General features: G+C 55.3%; 1 protein-coding gene across 1 annotated transcript; it reads right to left on the reverse strand.

The window, feature by feature from the left end:
- Positions 1 to 1,115: 1,115 nt before the first annotated feature.
- On the reverse strand, positions 1,116 to 9,388 carry KCNK18 (potassium two pore domain channel subfamily K member 18). The gene is made up of 3 exons (XM_004611949.2): positions 8,365 to 9,388; positions 5,625 to 5,759; positions 1,116 to 1,922 (listed from the first exon to the last, which is right to left on the reverse strand). Exons 1-3 carry the CDS (start codon positions 9,371 to 9,373, stop codon positions 1,123 to 1,125), a joined length of 1,944 nt encoding a protein of 647 aa, XP_004612006.2. The 5' UTR covers positions 9,374 to 9,388; the 3' UTR covers positions 1,116 to 1,122.
- Positions 9,389 to 16,643: the final 7,255 nt, after the last annotated feature.

The following is a 16,643-nucleotide window of genomic DNA, read 5'->3' on the forward strand; positions in this document are numbered from 1 at the left end:
AGGGCGCCTCTCCGGAGCCAGGGTCCGGGAAGCAGAGAGCACTGGGTGGAGGCTTCTGGACAAGCCCCTCCTCCTCCCCCTCCCCTGCACATCCCTCTGGGCCCGAAGCTCCAGGACCCTGGGGGGCTGCGGAAGATCTCGGAAGATCTCGGTGTCACTGTGGGGGGACAAAGGGTGAGAACAAAGACTTTTTGTTTTTCTTCTCTTTCTTCCTTCTTTTATTTTGGCTTTTTGGGTCACCCCTGGTGATGCTCGGGGGCTACTCAGAGCTCTGCCCTCAGGAGTTACTCCTGGCAGTGCTCCGGGACCATATATAGGATGCTGGGGATCAGACCCAGGTGGGCCACATGCCAGGCAAACGCCCTCCCCGCTGCCCTACCGCTCCAGCCGCGTGAGCTGAGGTTTCCGTTTCACGGCGAGAACAAAGCCACTTTCTCCTGGGGCTCCAGGCCGGTGCTCCAGCCCTCCCCACGCTCTCCCCAGCACCCCTGCCTGCCTTCGCCCCTCATTTATTCATTTTTAGCTTTTAATGAGAGTTTAGGGTTATACGTGTTCAAGTATTTGCTATTGATGTACAAAGTAACTGCCCGCCCCGGCTCCCCAACCAATGACCCTCCCTCCCCTCCCCACCATGTCCACCCAGATCCAGCTTCCCTCCCCTCCCACCTCACCCCACTACTTGTTGGCTGACGGATATGATTTTCGTGCAGACTGTTAACCCCCCCTTAACCTGATGCTCTCAGGTCTGTATTCTGGAATCCGAGGCGTAGGATCAATTGATATTGTGCCCCCCTTTGACTGGTGCCTTTTCTTTGGTGGTGGGGAGTTGTTTTTGTTTGGGGGGCTGTGCTTAAGACTTACTCCTGGCTCTGAGTTGGGGGATCCCTCCTAGAAGGGCTCAATGGTGGGGGGGACCCTGTGGAAAGCCAGAGGTGGAAACCAGGTAGGCTGCATGGAGGTGAGCATCTTCCCGGCTTCTCTCTCTCTTCTCTCTCTCTTCTCTCTCTCTTTTCTCTCTCTTTCTCTCTCTCTCTCTCTCTCTCTCTCTCTCTCTCTCTCTCTCTCTCTCTCTCTCTCTCTCTCTCTCTCTCTCTCTCTCTCTCTGTCCCCAGCCCCAGGCCTTCATCTTTTGACAACGGTGGGTAGGACCTTGGCGAAGAAGAGCATGGAGAGCTTGTAGATGTGGAGCAGCCGGGCCTGCAGCAGCTTGAAGGCGATGCAGACGATCTCCATGCCGACGATGATGTAGATGGAGAAGAACATGAAGAAGTGGGGGTGCTGCAGGGCGATGTCCCCGAAGCCGATGGTGGTCAGCGTGACGAAGCAGAAGTAGAAGGCGTCCTGGAAGTCCAGCTCCTCCTCCCAGATGGGCAGCAGGGCGGCGGCGCAGGAGATGTAGGCGAACACCACCAGCACGATGACGGCCAGCGGCACGTCCAGCCGCTCCACCTGCCGGCCCACGTCGTCCAGGTTGCTGAGGACGGACTGCGAGAGCGGCCCCGACGCCAGCTGGGGACACGAGGAGCTCCTCTCCACGGCCCGCGCGGGCAGCGGCAGCGCGCTCTGCTGTTCCCGTACCAGGAGCCGCTCGAACAGCTCCAGGTTGCGGCTGGGCGCCCGGGGGTCCGGGCCGGCTCGGGAGCTCGAGGGCTCTTGGTCGTGGACGAGGATCCTGGGGAGCGCGGCCTCCTGGGGCTCCGTCTCCTGGAGCCCGTTCTGGCCCAGCAGGCGGGAGCGCCACCGGGCCGGGCCCGGGAGGTGGGTGGCCAGCTGGCGGAAGTGGTGGTAAGCCCTGGACAGGATGGTGGCCAGGAGGTCGCCGGTGTCCGTGAGCACCAGGAACATGAGCGGGATGCCGAAGAGAGCGTAGAACATGCACAGGTACTTGCCGAGCCGCGTGACCGGGTACAGGTGGCCGTAACCTGGGAGGCGAGAGGGAGCCGCCGGGAGGGTGGTCAGCCCATCTGCATGGCAGCCCCCCCCCCCCCAACAATCTGAAAGAGACTTTCCGCCATTCTCCCTCCTCGCCATGACCTCTGACACCAGGCACTTGACCACTTTCAGCAGGAAGCCTGTACCCACTTGCCTGGCATTAGGCTGGCTCTGTGGCAGGGAGGGGACACCGGGAGTGCAAAGTGGGAAAACCTAGTGTTCCTTTAGGATGGGACTGTTGGGGTACAAGGATAACTTTCTCACCCATCTGGGTTCTGCTGAGGTGAGATAAAGAAACTAACGTCAGGGGCCAGAGAGATAGTACAGTGGGTAGGACGTCTGCTTTGCACGTGGCCAATCCACGTTCCATCCCAGGCAATCCATCCTACCTACTGCAGGAGGAAGAAGAGGAGGAGGAGGAGGAGGAGGAGGAAGAGGAGGAGGAGGAGGAGGAGGAGGAGAAAGGAAAAGGGAGGAGGCAGGGCAGGGCGAGGGGCAAGTCCCAGAGGAGGGGGAACAGCCTGTCCACAGAGTCCCAGCCCAGCCATGTCGGCCGTTTCTGGTTCCAGCTCCTCAGGCACCCTCAGCTCCAGCCACCCCTGAGGTGTCAGCCCTGTCCCCGGGGCCGCAGAGAGGAGCCACTCACTCTCTGGAGAGTGCATCAGCCCCCCAGAAATCATGCACCCCTGGGAGGGTCAGGAGGGTCATCCGACTGACCAGCCTCTAGGACAGTCTCAGGAGTAAATTCATTGAGGTTTAGTTTTTGCCTTGGGTCCAGACCCACCTGTGCTCAGGGCTCACACGTGGCAGTGCTCAGGGGACTACATGTGGTGCAGTGGATTGATCCTGGGGTCTTATGTGTGCATGGCCAGCACCGTGTACATCTCTCCAGCCCTCAGCTTAAAGACTGCTTTTCTAGACAACAGTATCTTGAAGTGTCACCATCCCCTTCAGCACCAAACCTGGATGCTGGAAACGACCACCACCACGACGACGATGACCCCCACTAGCCCCGGACTGGCCTCTATTACCCCAGTCTCGGACTGGAGTGTCAGGGACCATCCTGGGTCATGCAGCCCACAGCTGACAAAGGGCAATTGATGCGTCTCCCCGCCAGTGCCCCTACTGTGTGCTCCTTGATAAAGGCGGGCTCTGTGTGTGTGTGTGTGGGGGGGTTACACGTGATCTCTGTGGCTGTCTCTGTCAAGGGGGGTGGGGGGTAGGTGTGGACTCTCCAGAAGGCAGCTGTGATCCAGAAAATGCAAGGAAGTGAGTCTCGGAGAAGACACAGCGGCTCCAGAGGGAATGCCTGGACTAAGTGAATTACCGACGGCCGCTAAGCCTAATGCAAGAGCCCATTCTTCCTTCTAATGCGCTCCGGTTCCACTTAGCCAGAGGGCAGAGAAGCCCGCCCACCCCGGGCTCCTCCGAGGGGCCGGCCCAGCGGGAGGACCAGTTCGACCGTCCGCACACCTTTCAGGGGAGTCTCTTGCTCAGCTGCAAGGCCAGGTGTGTCTCAGGTGACTGGGAGATGCAGGCCAGGAAGTGGGGGTTCCTAGCAGAAGCTCTGAACCCCGTTATTGATTTTACAGGCAGCAGAGAAGCTTTCCCCGGCCTCCTCTTCCGGCTGTAATTACTGGGCGGCCCGAGGTCGTCATTGATCCGGGCTGTGAGTAGTAGGCTGGCTTTCCTGAAACTTAGACCGAGCTAATGCATTCCCATTAGGCAGGTGCTTCCCAGCCTGGGTTCCCGTCTGAATCACCTGGACAGTTCTGAGAGACAAGGCGGGGGCCCAGCCGGAAGAGCTGCAGGTGGACTGGTTGGGGCTGTGGTTCAGGCTGGGCATGGCAGCTGGTAAGAAACACCTGGTGGTAGCCAAGTGCCTGCTTGTGTCAGACCATGACCAGGGACAGTCATTGACCTTTCACCCTCCGAGGGACGTTTGCCAACATCTGGAGACACTTCCGCTGTTGCAGTGAGCGGAGAGGAGAGAAGTGCATCTGGCTTCTGGTAGTAGAAGCCAGCATGGATACAAAACATCCTAAGTGCTCAGAGCAGCCCCCTCGAACCCTGATTCCCACCTTAGTCCAAGGTGTCAGTAGTAGAGACCATCTCCCCTGAAAGTTTTTTTGGGGAAAGTGAGCAAAGCCCCAGGCTCTCACCCCCTCGCCTCGGCACCCGTGTCCTCCTTGTTCCTGTAAACGGCCCCTTGAGCTGGGGACCCCCTCGCAAAGGCTGTGTGCGTCCCGCCTCTGCCTCACTGGTGCCATCTAATGGGATGCGCCCCCTAGAGGCTGTCATGTATTTAAGATGATGCAGAGGGAGCACATTGGGGGCCCTGCCTGGCCTTGGCAGGGTGGCACAGCTGTTCCCTGTACTCTGCCCTTCTGCTGGATTCAGCCTGCCAAGGGCACTCAGATGAATGAGATCAGTTCTGAAAGAGACCTCCAGGGGGCGCCCTGGGGCACGAGCCCAGGAACAGCAGATTTGCAGGGACCGTGGTTGCAACGGCCCAGAACTTTCCTTCTTCCCTTGCAATGAGTGTCCTGAGTTCCCGCCGTGCCACTGCTTCCCTTCCCAATTTGGGGGTCGATTTGAGGGGAAAGCAGCCCCTTTGCCAGGGTCTTCTAGGAGAGCGCGCTGCTGGCGGCCAGGTCAGCCCTTACTCAGGCGCAGGGTGATTCTGCCCAGGTGGGAGTGGGCTGTGGGGGTGGGTGGCCTGGTGACCTGCTGAGCACAATGGGCAGACCCTGGAGCTGCTTGCCTCGCTGAGCTGCCCAGCAGCTGGTCCTTGCACTGACCTCGCCTCCCTGGGGCTCTTTCTGGCAGGTGTGTCTCAGCCCTTTCTGGGGGGGGGGTCCCGATTGTACGAGCAGATCAAGCCCTGACTGTGGAACTCAGCTGAGTCACTCCAGCCCCGACACCTGGGAGGAGCCAGGGGTCAGTGAGGCGGGCTCGGAAGATACCCTCACTGGCCACTGGAAGCTGCTGACAAGGAGGGGCTCCGTGACCCTCATGGCCACCTCCCGACAGGTCTCGCGGGAACCCCGGCACTGAGCTGGCTGTCACATGGAGAACTGGCGGCCGGTTTCAGCGCCCAGAGGGCAGGGCTGGGCAGTGAGGCTGCTGTCGGGGACACGGGCATTAGTGACGCCCGCCTGGCACAGACGCCATCTCATACGGGGAGCCTGGAGCCTGTGCTCCCGGCTTCTGTCCTGCTAGCCAGCCTGTGCATCGGGCAGGCAGGTTGCATTTGGGGGGACGGTGCGCCCAAGCAGTGCTGGGGGCCCCAGGGGCTACTCCTGGCAGTAGTCAGCCAGATGCTTCAGTGCTCCAGCCTGGTGGTGCTGGGGGACACCAGAGCCTCACCTGGCCAGGCTGGGGGTCAGGCAAGCAGTGCCAGGGATCGAACTTGGCCTCTGCTTGTACCCTTGACCTGAGCTCTCTCCACAGCACCTCAAAATCCCAGACCCAACCAGGGGCAGGAAAAGGCTCTCAGGGGTCTCCTGCGTAGGAATGCACCCCCTGAATGAAGGACCCTTTTTCCTAAGGCACGGCTGCCTCCTCACTGGGGTCCTCTACCAACCGTCCAGCGGGGAGCCCCTTGCTCTTGCACCCGGTGAGGCCAGCATCGGCGCTCAGGGGCCGCAGCCCACTAGCCCCCCCACATCTCGCTCCGCCCGTGGACTTACCTACGGTGCTGAACACAGTGCAGCAGAAAAACAGCGAGCTCAGGAAGGACCAGTCGCCCGCCTGGCTGAACCAGCGCGGCTTCACCCTCTTCAACAGATTCCCGAGATCCTGCTTCCAGCCATCCTTGCCCTCGACTGCACACGGGGGGAGAGAGAGAGAGAGAGAGAGAGAGAGAGAGAGAGAGAGAGAGAGAGACAGACAGACAGACAGACAGACAGACAGAGACAGAGAGACAGAGACAGAGACAGAGAGAGACAGAGAGAGAGGAGAGAGAGAGACAGACAGACAGACAGACAGACAGACAGAGACAGAGAGAGAGACAGACAGAGACAGAGAGAGAGAGAGAGAGAGAGAGGAGAGAGAGAGAGAGAGGGCTCAGCCCCGCCCCCCAGCAAGACTTCCGGGCTGGGCCCTCTCAGTAGCTCCGGGAGCCCCGCTCCGCCACGGCTCTGCATTTCAGGTGCTGCTCTGGCACCCCGGAGCTGGGAGAGTCCTAACGTCCTGAGAGAAGAGCCCCCTGGCCCAGCCATGGGTTGGCACTGCAGCCTGGGGCCTTCCTGAGTCTGCCTTGCTCCACCGTGCATCCCGGCTGGCAGGGGCAGGCTCCCTTCCGCTCTGACTCTCTCCCCTCTCAGGAACAGTTTTTGAGCGCTGCATGGCTGCAAACGGAACCCGCTCCTCGGGGCCTTTCGTCTGCCTGCGAGCCTGCTGGGATCTGTGGGCACTGGCTGTCCAGGCCCAGCACCCACAGGGCAGAATTAGGGTTTCCGGGTGCAGGGGTCCCTAAACGGTCCTGCTGGACTGGGCGGTCAGTGGGCTTGGGAACCCCGGTAGCCACCCACCGGTCAGTTCCAAGAGAAGGAAGTCCCTTCCGTTCTGAATGCACTCCCACGGGAGTCGCCCCCACCCAGCTCTGCCCCAGAACACTTCCGGGAGCTGTGGACAAGAAGCGTCTTTCTGGGCCTCGCTCGGGGAAGGAGTGTGACCCAGTGTGACGGTGACTCTGGCTGGGCGGGAATGCAGGCTCTGGGTCTCCGCTATGGCCTGGGAAAGTTTCTTCTCTCCCCTGGGCCACAGCTGTGTCAGAGAGGAACGGTTTATCCAATTCTCCAGCAGTGGGCAAAGCTTACAGGGTCGGGGGTGCTCAGCCAAGAGGCTGTGTCTCCAGCACACCGTGGGGGGGGGGGCGGGAACTCCCCTCCAGCCTGTCCTTTTTTTTTTTTTTTCTTTTTTTTGCTTTTTGGGTCACACCTGGCTCTGCACAGGGGTTACTCTTGGCTCTGCACTCAGGAATCATCCCTAGCAGTGCTCAGGGGACCATATGGGATGTTGGGAATCGAACCCGGGTCGGCCGCGTGCAAGGCAAATGCCCTCCCCGCTGTGCTATCACTCCAGCCCCTCCAGCCTGTCTTAAGTATAAGGTTCCGGGGAGCCCGAGAGATAGGACAGTGGGGAGGACACATGTCTTGTGCATAGGTTCAACCCACGGCGCCCTGGAGGCTCCCCTGTGCCTGCCCGGATGACTGATCCCCTGGGTGCAGAGCCCAGAGTAAGCCCTGAGCACCACTGGATGTGGTCCAAAAACAAAAACAAAAACAAAACCTTTTCCCCACGTGGAGGATCCTCAGCGGGTGTTTGAAGAGCCTGAGGATGTGTGTCTCCAGCACTGAAGGTCCCCACTGCTGGACCAGGGTTGGAAAGGTCCGGACTCAGAGGTGGGCATGGTGGCTTGGCCACGGAGGCCTGGGGCCTGGATGCAGAGAGAGGAAGCCGGACCTTCCTCCAGGGAAGAGCCACCTTCCCCCCCACCCCAGAATCACTGCGGGGCCCCCTCAAGACACCGGCTCCCCCAGCCAGGTGGTGGGGGGGACAGAAGCTGAAGGCGGGAGGGCGCTGCGCCTACCCGGAGTCTCCCGGTCTTCCGTGCATTTGCTCCATTACTGACTCACTCTCGGAGCACAGCCCCACCAGCGCGGGCGGCAGCCCAGAGTAGAACTAAGTGGCCAAGGACGAGAGAAATGCAATAAGGACGTGGAAGACCAAGAGCCTTGCCGCCCTCCTGCCCATTATCTCATTGCGTCCAGCCTGTCCCCGTGTTCGGGCGTCTGACATCGGCCCCTTTTCCCTCCCCTGGATGGCTCTGCTTCAAACACACAGGGTGCTGGAAGAACAAGGTGGGTTCTGCACACACACACACACACACACACACACACACACACACACACACACACACACAATTTCTCACAATACTCCCCTGCCCCCTGCAACCAGGAAGATGGAGGGAAACTGCCCATGACCCTGTTGGTGTTGGGTCGAGCTACTCACTGCCTTGGGTGGCCAAGCCCTGACGGGCTGTTCCTGGAACCCGGGCAGGGAATCGTGGGGACCAGCCTAGGGCAACACAGCCTCAGATCTGTCACCCGTCCACCTGGCCCTCCTCAAACCTCCCAAGGTCTGTCCTCCAGCGCGGGGGGGGGGGGGGGACAGGCAGGGTGGGGCTGGGAGCGGGCAGGGGTGGAGGGGGAAGTGGTCCCCACCCGCACCTGCTCGGCGCCCCTTGCCCTCTGGATGGTATTTCACAGCACCCCCCAGAAGCCCCTCTTCTCCCCATTTCACAGGAGTGGGGAAAGCCGAGCGTCGGGGTGGCCGGGGGAACGGAAAGCAGAAAGGCGGCGGCCCCCTCCGGCCAGCCCTCGACCCCCCACCCCGCCAGCCCCTGCCCCTCGGGGGAGAGCCGACCTGTTCCGTTGCATCTCAGGAGGCCGCGGAGCTCCCCCAGGAAGTCCTCGAACTCGGGGTCCTCGGCCGCCAGGTCCCCGCCGCCCTCGATGAGCGAGAAGAGCAGCGCGCCCAGCAGCGCGTAGGTGACGAGCGAGCAGAGGAAGCAGAGGCGCGGCAGCAGCTTGGCCAGGGCGCGCGGGCAGCAGCGGCCCCCGGCGCGGGGCGGCCCCGCCGCCTCCATGCTCGCGGCCAGTGTCCGGCCCGGCGGGCGCGTCCGTCCCGCGCGTCTCCCGCCCAGTGCCCGGCGCGCCCCGCGAGCGCCCGGGTGCCCCGGCCCCGCCCCGCCCGCGTGCGCCCCTCCGCCCCCCAGCTCGGCCCCAGAGGGCGGCGTTGCGGCTTTGGCCCGGGTCCCAGATCCCCCACCCGGGCTGGCCGGGACGGGGGCCAGGGTGGGCGCGGTGGTCCCGGGGCGCTGGGACAGGAAGCGATGAGTCCCGAGCGCTACCGGGATGGTCTGGTCTGGTCTGGTCCGGGGAGGCCCCCGTCCTGGGCTCCCCTGCAGCGCGACCACCCAGACCTTGGCCTGGGGTGGGGGCAGAGCATACGCACTTGCTTCCGAACTCGCGTGCTGCAGAACGTCTCCGCTCAGCTCCTGGGCACAGCTCAAAGCCTGCAGGGGCCTTGGGTTCAGTCTCCAGCATCGCGGGGTCACCCCCCAGACCCTACAAGAGTGCCCCCTTTCCTCCTCCCCACAGTCTATAGCCTGGAGTAGCGCCCCCCCCCCCAACAATTCCGGGTGTGCTCTTCTCATAAAATAAAAGACTAAATAACAAATGAATAAATAATAAATAACATAAATAATAATAAATAATGAACAACAAAGTAATCTCTTGTCAAATGAAGAATAAATAACACAAATGAACAACATAAAATCATCTCCTATCAAGACCGGTGCTCCTTCACAGTGCTCAGTCTTGACTTCACAGTGCTCAGCTCTTGGCCCCCAAGAGCTGGTGTGGAGGTACATGCGATCTTCATTTCCCTTCGCAGAAGGATTCTCCGGGCAATAGTGCAGTGGGGAAGGTGCTCGCCTTGCACAAGGCTGGCGGGGCTTTAATACCAGGCACCAGGTAATGGTCCCCCCATCCCTACCAGGAGTGACCCTGAGTTCAGAGCCAGGAATAAGCCTGGAGCACTGCTCGGTGCGGACCCAAAGGGATAGAGAAGGGACCAAGATGACAATAATAGTTGGAAATGATCACGCTGGACTAGAACTGAGTGTTAGAAGTCGGAAAGGGGTTATACAGGACAGCCTTTCAGTACCTGTATTGCAAACCACAGTGCCCAGAAGAAGAGAAAGAGAGAGACAGAGACAGAGAGCTAAGGGCCTGCCGCAAAGGCAGGCTGGGACTGAGGGTGATGGGAGGGAAACTGAGGACACTGGTGCTCGGAAATGTACCCTGGTGGAGGGATGATTGTTGGAACCCTGTGAATGAGACCTAATCATGAACAGCTTTGTAAGGGTCTATCTCACAGTGATTCAGTTAAAATAATTTTTTTTTTTGCTTTTTTAGGTCACACCCGGCAATGCACAGGGGTTACTCCTGGCTCTGCACTCAGGAATTACTCCTCGCAGTGCTCGGGGGACCATATGGGATGCTGGGATTTGAACTCGGGTCGGCCGCGTGCAAGGCAAACGCCCTACCTGCTGTGCTATCACTCCAGCCCCTGATTTTTATTTATTTATTTGCTTTTTTGGGGGGTCACACCAGGCAATGCTCAGGGGTTACTCTTGGCTCTGCACTCAGGAGTTAGTCCTACCTGCTGTGCATCGCTACAGCCCCTCAGTTAAAATAGTTAAAATGGACACACAAATGAATCTCAGACCAGAGCAACTTGCTGCAGAGATGGCTCTGGACTTTGTAATAGGCTCTTCGCTGGGAGCAGGTGCCGTCCCGCCACCTGCCCTCTAGGAACCCAGGCGGCCACCATCTTCTAGAACTCAGGGAAAAGTTCCAGGCATGGGTGGTGGTGGCGGGAAATGCCAGGCCTCACGGGACAGGGGAGGAGTCGGTCCTTCTCCTCCCCTCCCCCCCCACCCCAATGGGACTCTGAGCATATGCCCACACACAGCCACCGTCTACTTAAGTTCCCACCCGGTCATGAGCCAGAGACACACAAAGGAATCTCGGACCCAAGCAATTTGCTCCAGACCCTAATTATACAAGTTTAGAATTCCTAGGGTTATATTGTATCCATAACAATAGAGTTATATGTATTAAAACACATTGTCTAGCATTGCTTTTTCGGCAGGTATGAGTGGTGGTGGGACTTGACACAAATATCGAAGGTAACCAAAGTAGAGAAAGAGAGTATTGTGAAAATTGTCTGCCACAAGCAGGGGGAGATGTGAAATAGGTGGGGGGGTGGGGGAATACTGGGGACTTTGATGGTGGAAAACGTGCACTGGTGAAGGGATGGGTGTTTGATGATTGTATGATTGAAGCTCAAACACGAAAGCTTTGTTACCGTACCTCACGGTGAATCAATAAAAAAAATAATTAAATAAAATAATTAAAATAAAGTATCTCTCAACCCCTCCCTCCCCTCCCCCAAAAAACCCAAAACCAGAACAAATTCTTTCTGCAGCCCAAGGACTGTGGTTCAACAGCATCTGACTTTTCTCCCTTCTAAGGTTGGCCTCAGTTTTTGAGTGTCTTCTTTGGAGGTTCCTGTCCCAGGACTAAGCAAAGCCTGGGTGCCAAGTGTGCCCATTCAGTGCCACCGGGGATTCTTCCAGCCTGTGTCAGGGTTCCAGGGAGGCCGGTAGGGTGGCTAGAGACTGTCTGTTGGTGTCACGACCCCCAGACTTCCCAGTCCCGCCCTGCTTCCTCTCTCCTTTCCTTGCCTCTGCAAAGGGTGTTGCCGCTAGCTTCTCTGAATCCCAGAAAATCCGCTCTGGGTGTGGGCATGAGAATGCAGGCTCTAAGGTGGTGTTCAAAGGCCTTGCCAGTCGCCCAACACCCAGCAGGTAATTCTCCCAGTGGGACACCTGGGCTGGGGTGCCGCGCCGAGGGAAGGATGTGTGTTGAGATCTGGCCCATTAACTTTTAGAACCTAAATCTATGTAGCTCCTCATTCTACCCGTTTCAGTTTGTTCTTTTCTCCTAAGACTCTGTCCGATGCTAATTTGATCGCTCAGCTGGTAAATTCTGCTCCGAGCAAGGTCAGAGGGGCGTAGGGAGCAGTCAGCAAGGCCTTGCTCAGGTGTCCCGAAGCCACGGGTGTATGAAAGTAGGTCCTGCTGTCCCTGGGGAAGAAGATAGAGCTGTGTGGACTTGAATCGAGTGACGGGGACTTAGGAAATGAGGTGCAAGCACTATGTGTCTTCTGTGAGGGGTGATAATGTCATGATGTGGGGTGAGGGTCACATAAGCCTAGGAAAATAGGTGCACGGGGGTCAGGGAGAGGAAGATGAGGGCAGATCAAGGGTGCCCGGTGAGACTGAGATCAAATTTTCTAGCTCTGAAGGTGGGTGGGAATAAAAGCAAGTTTTGCCCCCCGCCCCCTTGGAAATAAATATATCTTTTGGTGGGAACTGGGGGGCAAAAGGCACAGGCAACAACGGATTATCAACTCAGGCCACCTCTCGAGATGCAATGGAGAGCCTCAGTCTGGCAGGAAAATGCACCAATGAAGAGAAAGTCACGGGGGGGAGGGCTAGAGCCATAGCACAGCAGGGCGGGGGGTCATTGCAGGCAACTCGGGTTCAAACCCCAGCATCCCATATGGTTCCCCCCCCCCTCCTCCGCCAACCCCGAGAGCACTGCCAGGAGTGATTCCTGAGTGCAGAACTAGAAGTAACCTCTGAGCATTGCTGAGTGTGACCTGAAAAACTATAAGTTAATAAAGAAATAAGAGAAAGCACCCCCCGGGAGAGGGCTTGGAACCCGAGCAAGGGAAGAAAGGAAGTAACCCAGGGACATGCACGCCCACGTTCTCGCTCTGGCCCCTTATGTTTGCTATGTCCATTAAACTATTTAAAAAATATCCTTGGGGCCGGAGCGATAGCACAGCGGGTAGGGCGTTTGCCTTGCACGCGGCCGACCCGGGTTCGATCCCCGGCATCCCATATGGTCCCCCAAGCACTGCCAGGAGTAATTCCTGAGTGCAAAGCCAGGAGTAACCCCTGAGCATTGCTGGGTGTGACCCAAAAAGCAAAAAAAAATAAATAAATAAATAAAAAATAAAAAATATCCTTGAGACAGGGTCCAGAAAGATAATATAGTGGGGAAGGTGCTTGAGTGCAAATGACCCAGGTTTGATCTTTGACACCCAGTATGGTCCCCCAAGCCTCACCAGAGGTGATTCCCTGCGCTCAGAGCCAGGAGTCAGCTTTGAATACCACCAGGTGTGGCTCAAACCTCCTCCCCGACCAAAAATAAAATCCTTGAAATAAGGACTGTTTCTGTGTTTTGTTTTGTGGGGGGGGGGTCACACCCAATAGTTCTCAGGGAATTCTTCCAGCTATATGCCTGGGGCCCCTCCTGGAGGTGATCTGGGGACAACGCAGTGCTGAGATGAACCTAGATCTTCTCGTGCAAATCATGAGCTACTTCCGCAGGTCTACTGTATTTATTGATCCAGCTTTTCTCCATCTCTGGATGCAGGGTACATCTTACACTCTCCATCAGCCGGGCCTCAGAAAGCACCGAGTTGTGACTGCTTATGCAAACTTGGTCCAATTCACATTTCGTCACATTTGTTGAGTAATGTTGATTCTTAAAATGTACTGGTAATACATGCCAGACAACTAAATGAAGGAAGACGCTGTTTACAACTTCTCATTTTTTTTTTTTTTTTTGCTTTTTGGGTCACACCTGGCGATGCACAGGGGTTACTCCTGGCTCTGCACTCAGGAATTACCCCTGGCGGTGCTCAGGGGACCATATGGGATGCTGGGATTTGAACCCGGGTCGGCCGCGTGCAAGGCAAACGCCCTACCCGCTGTGCTATCTCTCCAGCCCCACAACTTCTCATTTTTAAAAAAGAAAAGATTCAACTTCAAAGAGACCTGGTGTGAATGTGTAAGTTGTCTAGGGCATCACAATCCGGACGTAGAACTTCAATTTGTTGCTAATTGACCTTCTAATTGACTTCAGGGAATACGTGATCCAGTGAAGAAAGAAATCAGGATTCACTTAATCAAATACAAAAGTGCCTTGTCACTTTTGTATTGGACTAATATAGAGTACACAGGATATGTCAGAAATGCAGAGGAAAACCCAGATCCCACAGCAGAGCACAGGTCAACACAGAACCCCATGCTCTGGGGATTCTAGAAAGTGTTCTTTGGGGGCCAACATGGCATTCATGGCTTTGATGCAGACGATGATTTGGGGATTGTCACTGTTGAGTAGACAGAGATGCGGGGAGACCAATCCTCTCTGCTCCAGCCACCAGGGGCAAAAAGACAAAGAACAAACCACATTCATAAATACCTAAGAGACCAGGAAAAGATCCAACACATTCTCCAGTGTGGGCAGAGCACTCCCCAGTTGAGCTAATGCATCCTCTTCCCTTTGGGTATTCCGGGATTCTGGGCATTGCTAAGGGATTCGGTATGAAGCAGGCTGAGATTCCACTTGGGAAAGATAAAACAAGATAACTCCAGCTTATCATTCTGGGCTGGCACAATAGAGAACACCCAAGCACAAGTGGGTTTTGCTCGATGGAATATTTGGTGAATCTAAGAGTGATAGAACAAGCTAAGAGATTAAACCATGCAGAAATTTGGTGTAAGGTCCCAGGGTGCCTGGGAAACAGAGTCTTGATAAAGAGAAGAGTTCTGCCTTAAATCCTTGCGTAGTCCTCGCCCCTCTACCCAAACATACAGGCAGAATTAGAATATGCATGAGGCAGGAAGCTAAGAGCTAAGCCCAAAACCACTAATGGGAAAACTTTCGTGTCTGAGAATCACTGGTCTCTTACCCATGAGCCCAGAGGGATACTTAAAAGATCAGAAAAATTCCATTGTGTTGAGAAATTTGCTAAGACTCTTAAGTGTTCTTATCACACAAAAAGTAAAATGAAAACTACATGAGGGAATAAAGGTGTTAATTAACTTAATTGTGGCTATTGTACCCCAATGTATACTGAATGAAAGAAGCCAATTTGAAGAGACTACAAACTGGGTGAGTCCAGCTCTATGACATCCTGGGAAAGGCAAAAATAGGGAAACTATAAGATCAGCAATTGCTAAGGATTTTGGATAGATGGGAATAAATAGAGAATGTTTGGGCAGTGAAACATTCTGGATGGTACTATGCCACACATTTGTTGGAGCCCATAGAATACACAACTCAAGAAAGAACCCTCTGCAAAAAAGCACAGTAGAAATGACATCCACACTTGTATGTTCATTACAGCATTGTTCACAATAGCCAGAATCTGGAAACAACCTGAGTGTCCTAGAATAGATGACTGGCTAAAGAAACTTTAGTACATCTACATGATGGAATACTATGCAGCTGTTAGGAAAGATAAAGTTATGAAATTCACTTATAAGTAGGTGGTCATAAAGAGTATCATGCTAAGTGAAATGAGTCAGAAAGAGAGGGACAGACATAAAATTATTGCCCTCATTTGTGGAATATGAAATAAAGTAATATGAGACTGACACCCAACAACAATAGACACAAGGGCCAGGAATATTGCCCCATAGCTTGCAGCCTGTCTTATGAGCTGGGAGAGAAGGCAGCTGTAATAGAGAAGGGCTCACTAAGTCGATGATGGTTGGAAGAGATGTTCAGGATGGGAGATGATGTGTTGAAAGTAGATAAAGGACCAAACATGATGGTCTCTCAGTATCTATATTGCAAACCTTAATGCACAGAAGTAGAGAGAGAATATGGGGGAAATTTTCTGCCATGGAGGCAGAGAGAAGATTGGAAAAGAAGTGAGTATACTGGGGACATTGGCAGTAGAGAATGTGCACTGGTGGAGGGATGGGTGTTCGATCATTGTATGACTGAAACTCAAATATGAAAGCTTTGTTTTGTTATTTATTTATTTATTTTTTGCTCTTTGGGTCACACCCAGCTATACACAGGGGTTACTCCTGGCTCTGCACTCAGAAATTACTCCTGGCGGTGCTCAGGGGGCCATATGGGATGCTGGGATACGAACCCGATCGGCCATGTGCAAGGCAAATGCCCTACCCACTGTGCTATCACTCCAGCCCCAACATGAAAGCTTTGTAACTGTATCTCATGGTGATTCAATTTTAAAAAAATAGAGGAGGCACACAAACAAGTCTCAGACTCGAGCAACTTGTGGCAAGATGGCCTGGGACTTTGCAAAGGGCCTTCTCTGCTGGGCTGCTCCAGACGGGGGCAGGTGCTGGTCCCTCCGGCTGCCCTCTAAGAGCTCCAGCGGTTGCCATTTTCTAAAAGCCAGCAAGTAGCACCAGGTACGAGTAGCAGTGACGGTAAATCCCAAGTCTTACAGGACAGGGGAGGAGTGGGCCCTGCTTCCCCCTGCCCCGACAGGATGCTGAGATGACGCCACATCCGCTCACCATCGACTTAAGCTCCTACGTGGTCACGACCCAGAGACACACAAAGGAATCTCAGACCCGAGCTACTTGCAGCAGCGATATCTTCAGACCCTAATTATTAAAATCTTAGAATTTCTAGAGCATGCGGCCACTCTTACAGCTGCGCGACATTATATTTTATCCATAACAAACAATACAAAACACACTGTAGCAATTTCATTTTTGGCAGGTAGGAGGGGTGGTAGGACTGGTTTCAAAATATCAAAGGTAACTAAAGCAGAGAAAGAATATTCCGCAACGTGTCTGCCACACTGGCAGGGGGAGGTATGGAATGGGGGAGGGGCGATACTGGGAATTTGGTGGTGGAAAATGTGCACTGGTGAAGGGATGGGTGTTTTATAACTATGATCAAAGTTCAAACATGAAATTTTGTTATTGTACCTCACGGTGAATTCACTGCACTGCCCTGTTGTCCCATTGTTCATTGATTTGCTCGAGCGGGCACCAGTAAAGTATCCATTGTGAGACTTGTTACTGTTTTTGGCATATTAAATACACCACGGGTAGCTTGCCAGGCTCTGCCGTGCAGGCAGGATAGTGTCGGTAGCTTGCCAGGCTCTCCGAGAGGGACAAAGGAATCGAACTTAGGTCGGTCATGTGCAAGGCAAACACTTTACCTGCGTGCTATTGCACTCCATTCAACGGTGAATTCACACACAAAATATTTTTTTAATTAAAA

Source organism: Sorex araneus, chromosome 11 (assembly GCF_027595985.1).
Source record: "Sorex araneus isolate mSorAra2 chromosome 11, mSorAra2.pri, whole genome shotgun sequence".
Lineage (NCBI taxonomy): Eukaryota > Metazoa > Chordata > Mammalia > Eulipotyphla > Soricidae > Sorex > Sorex araneus.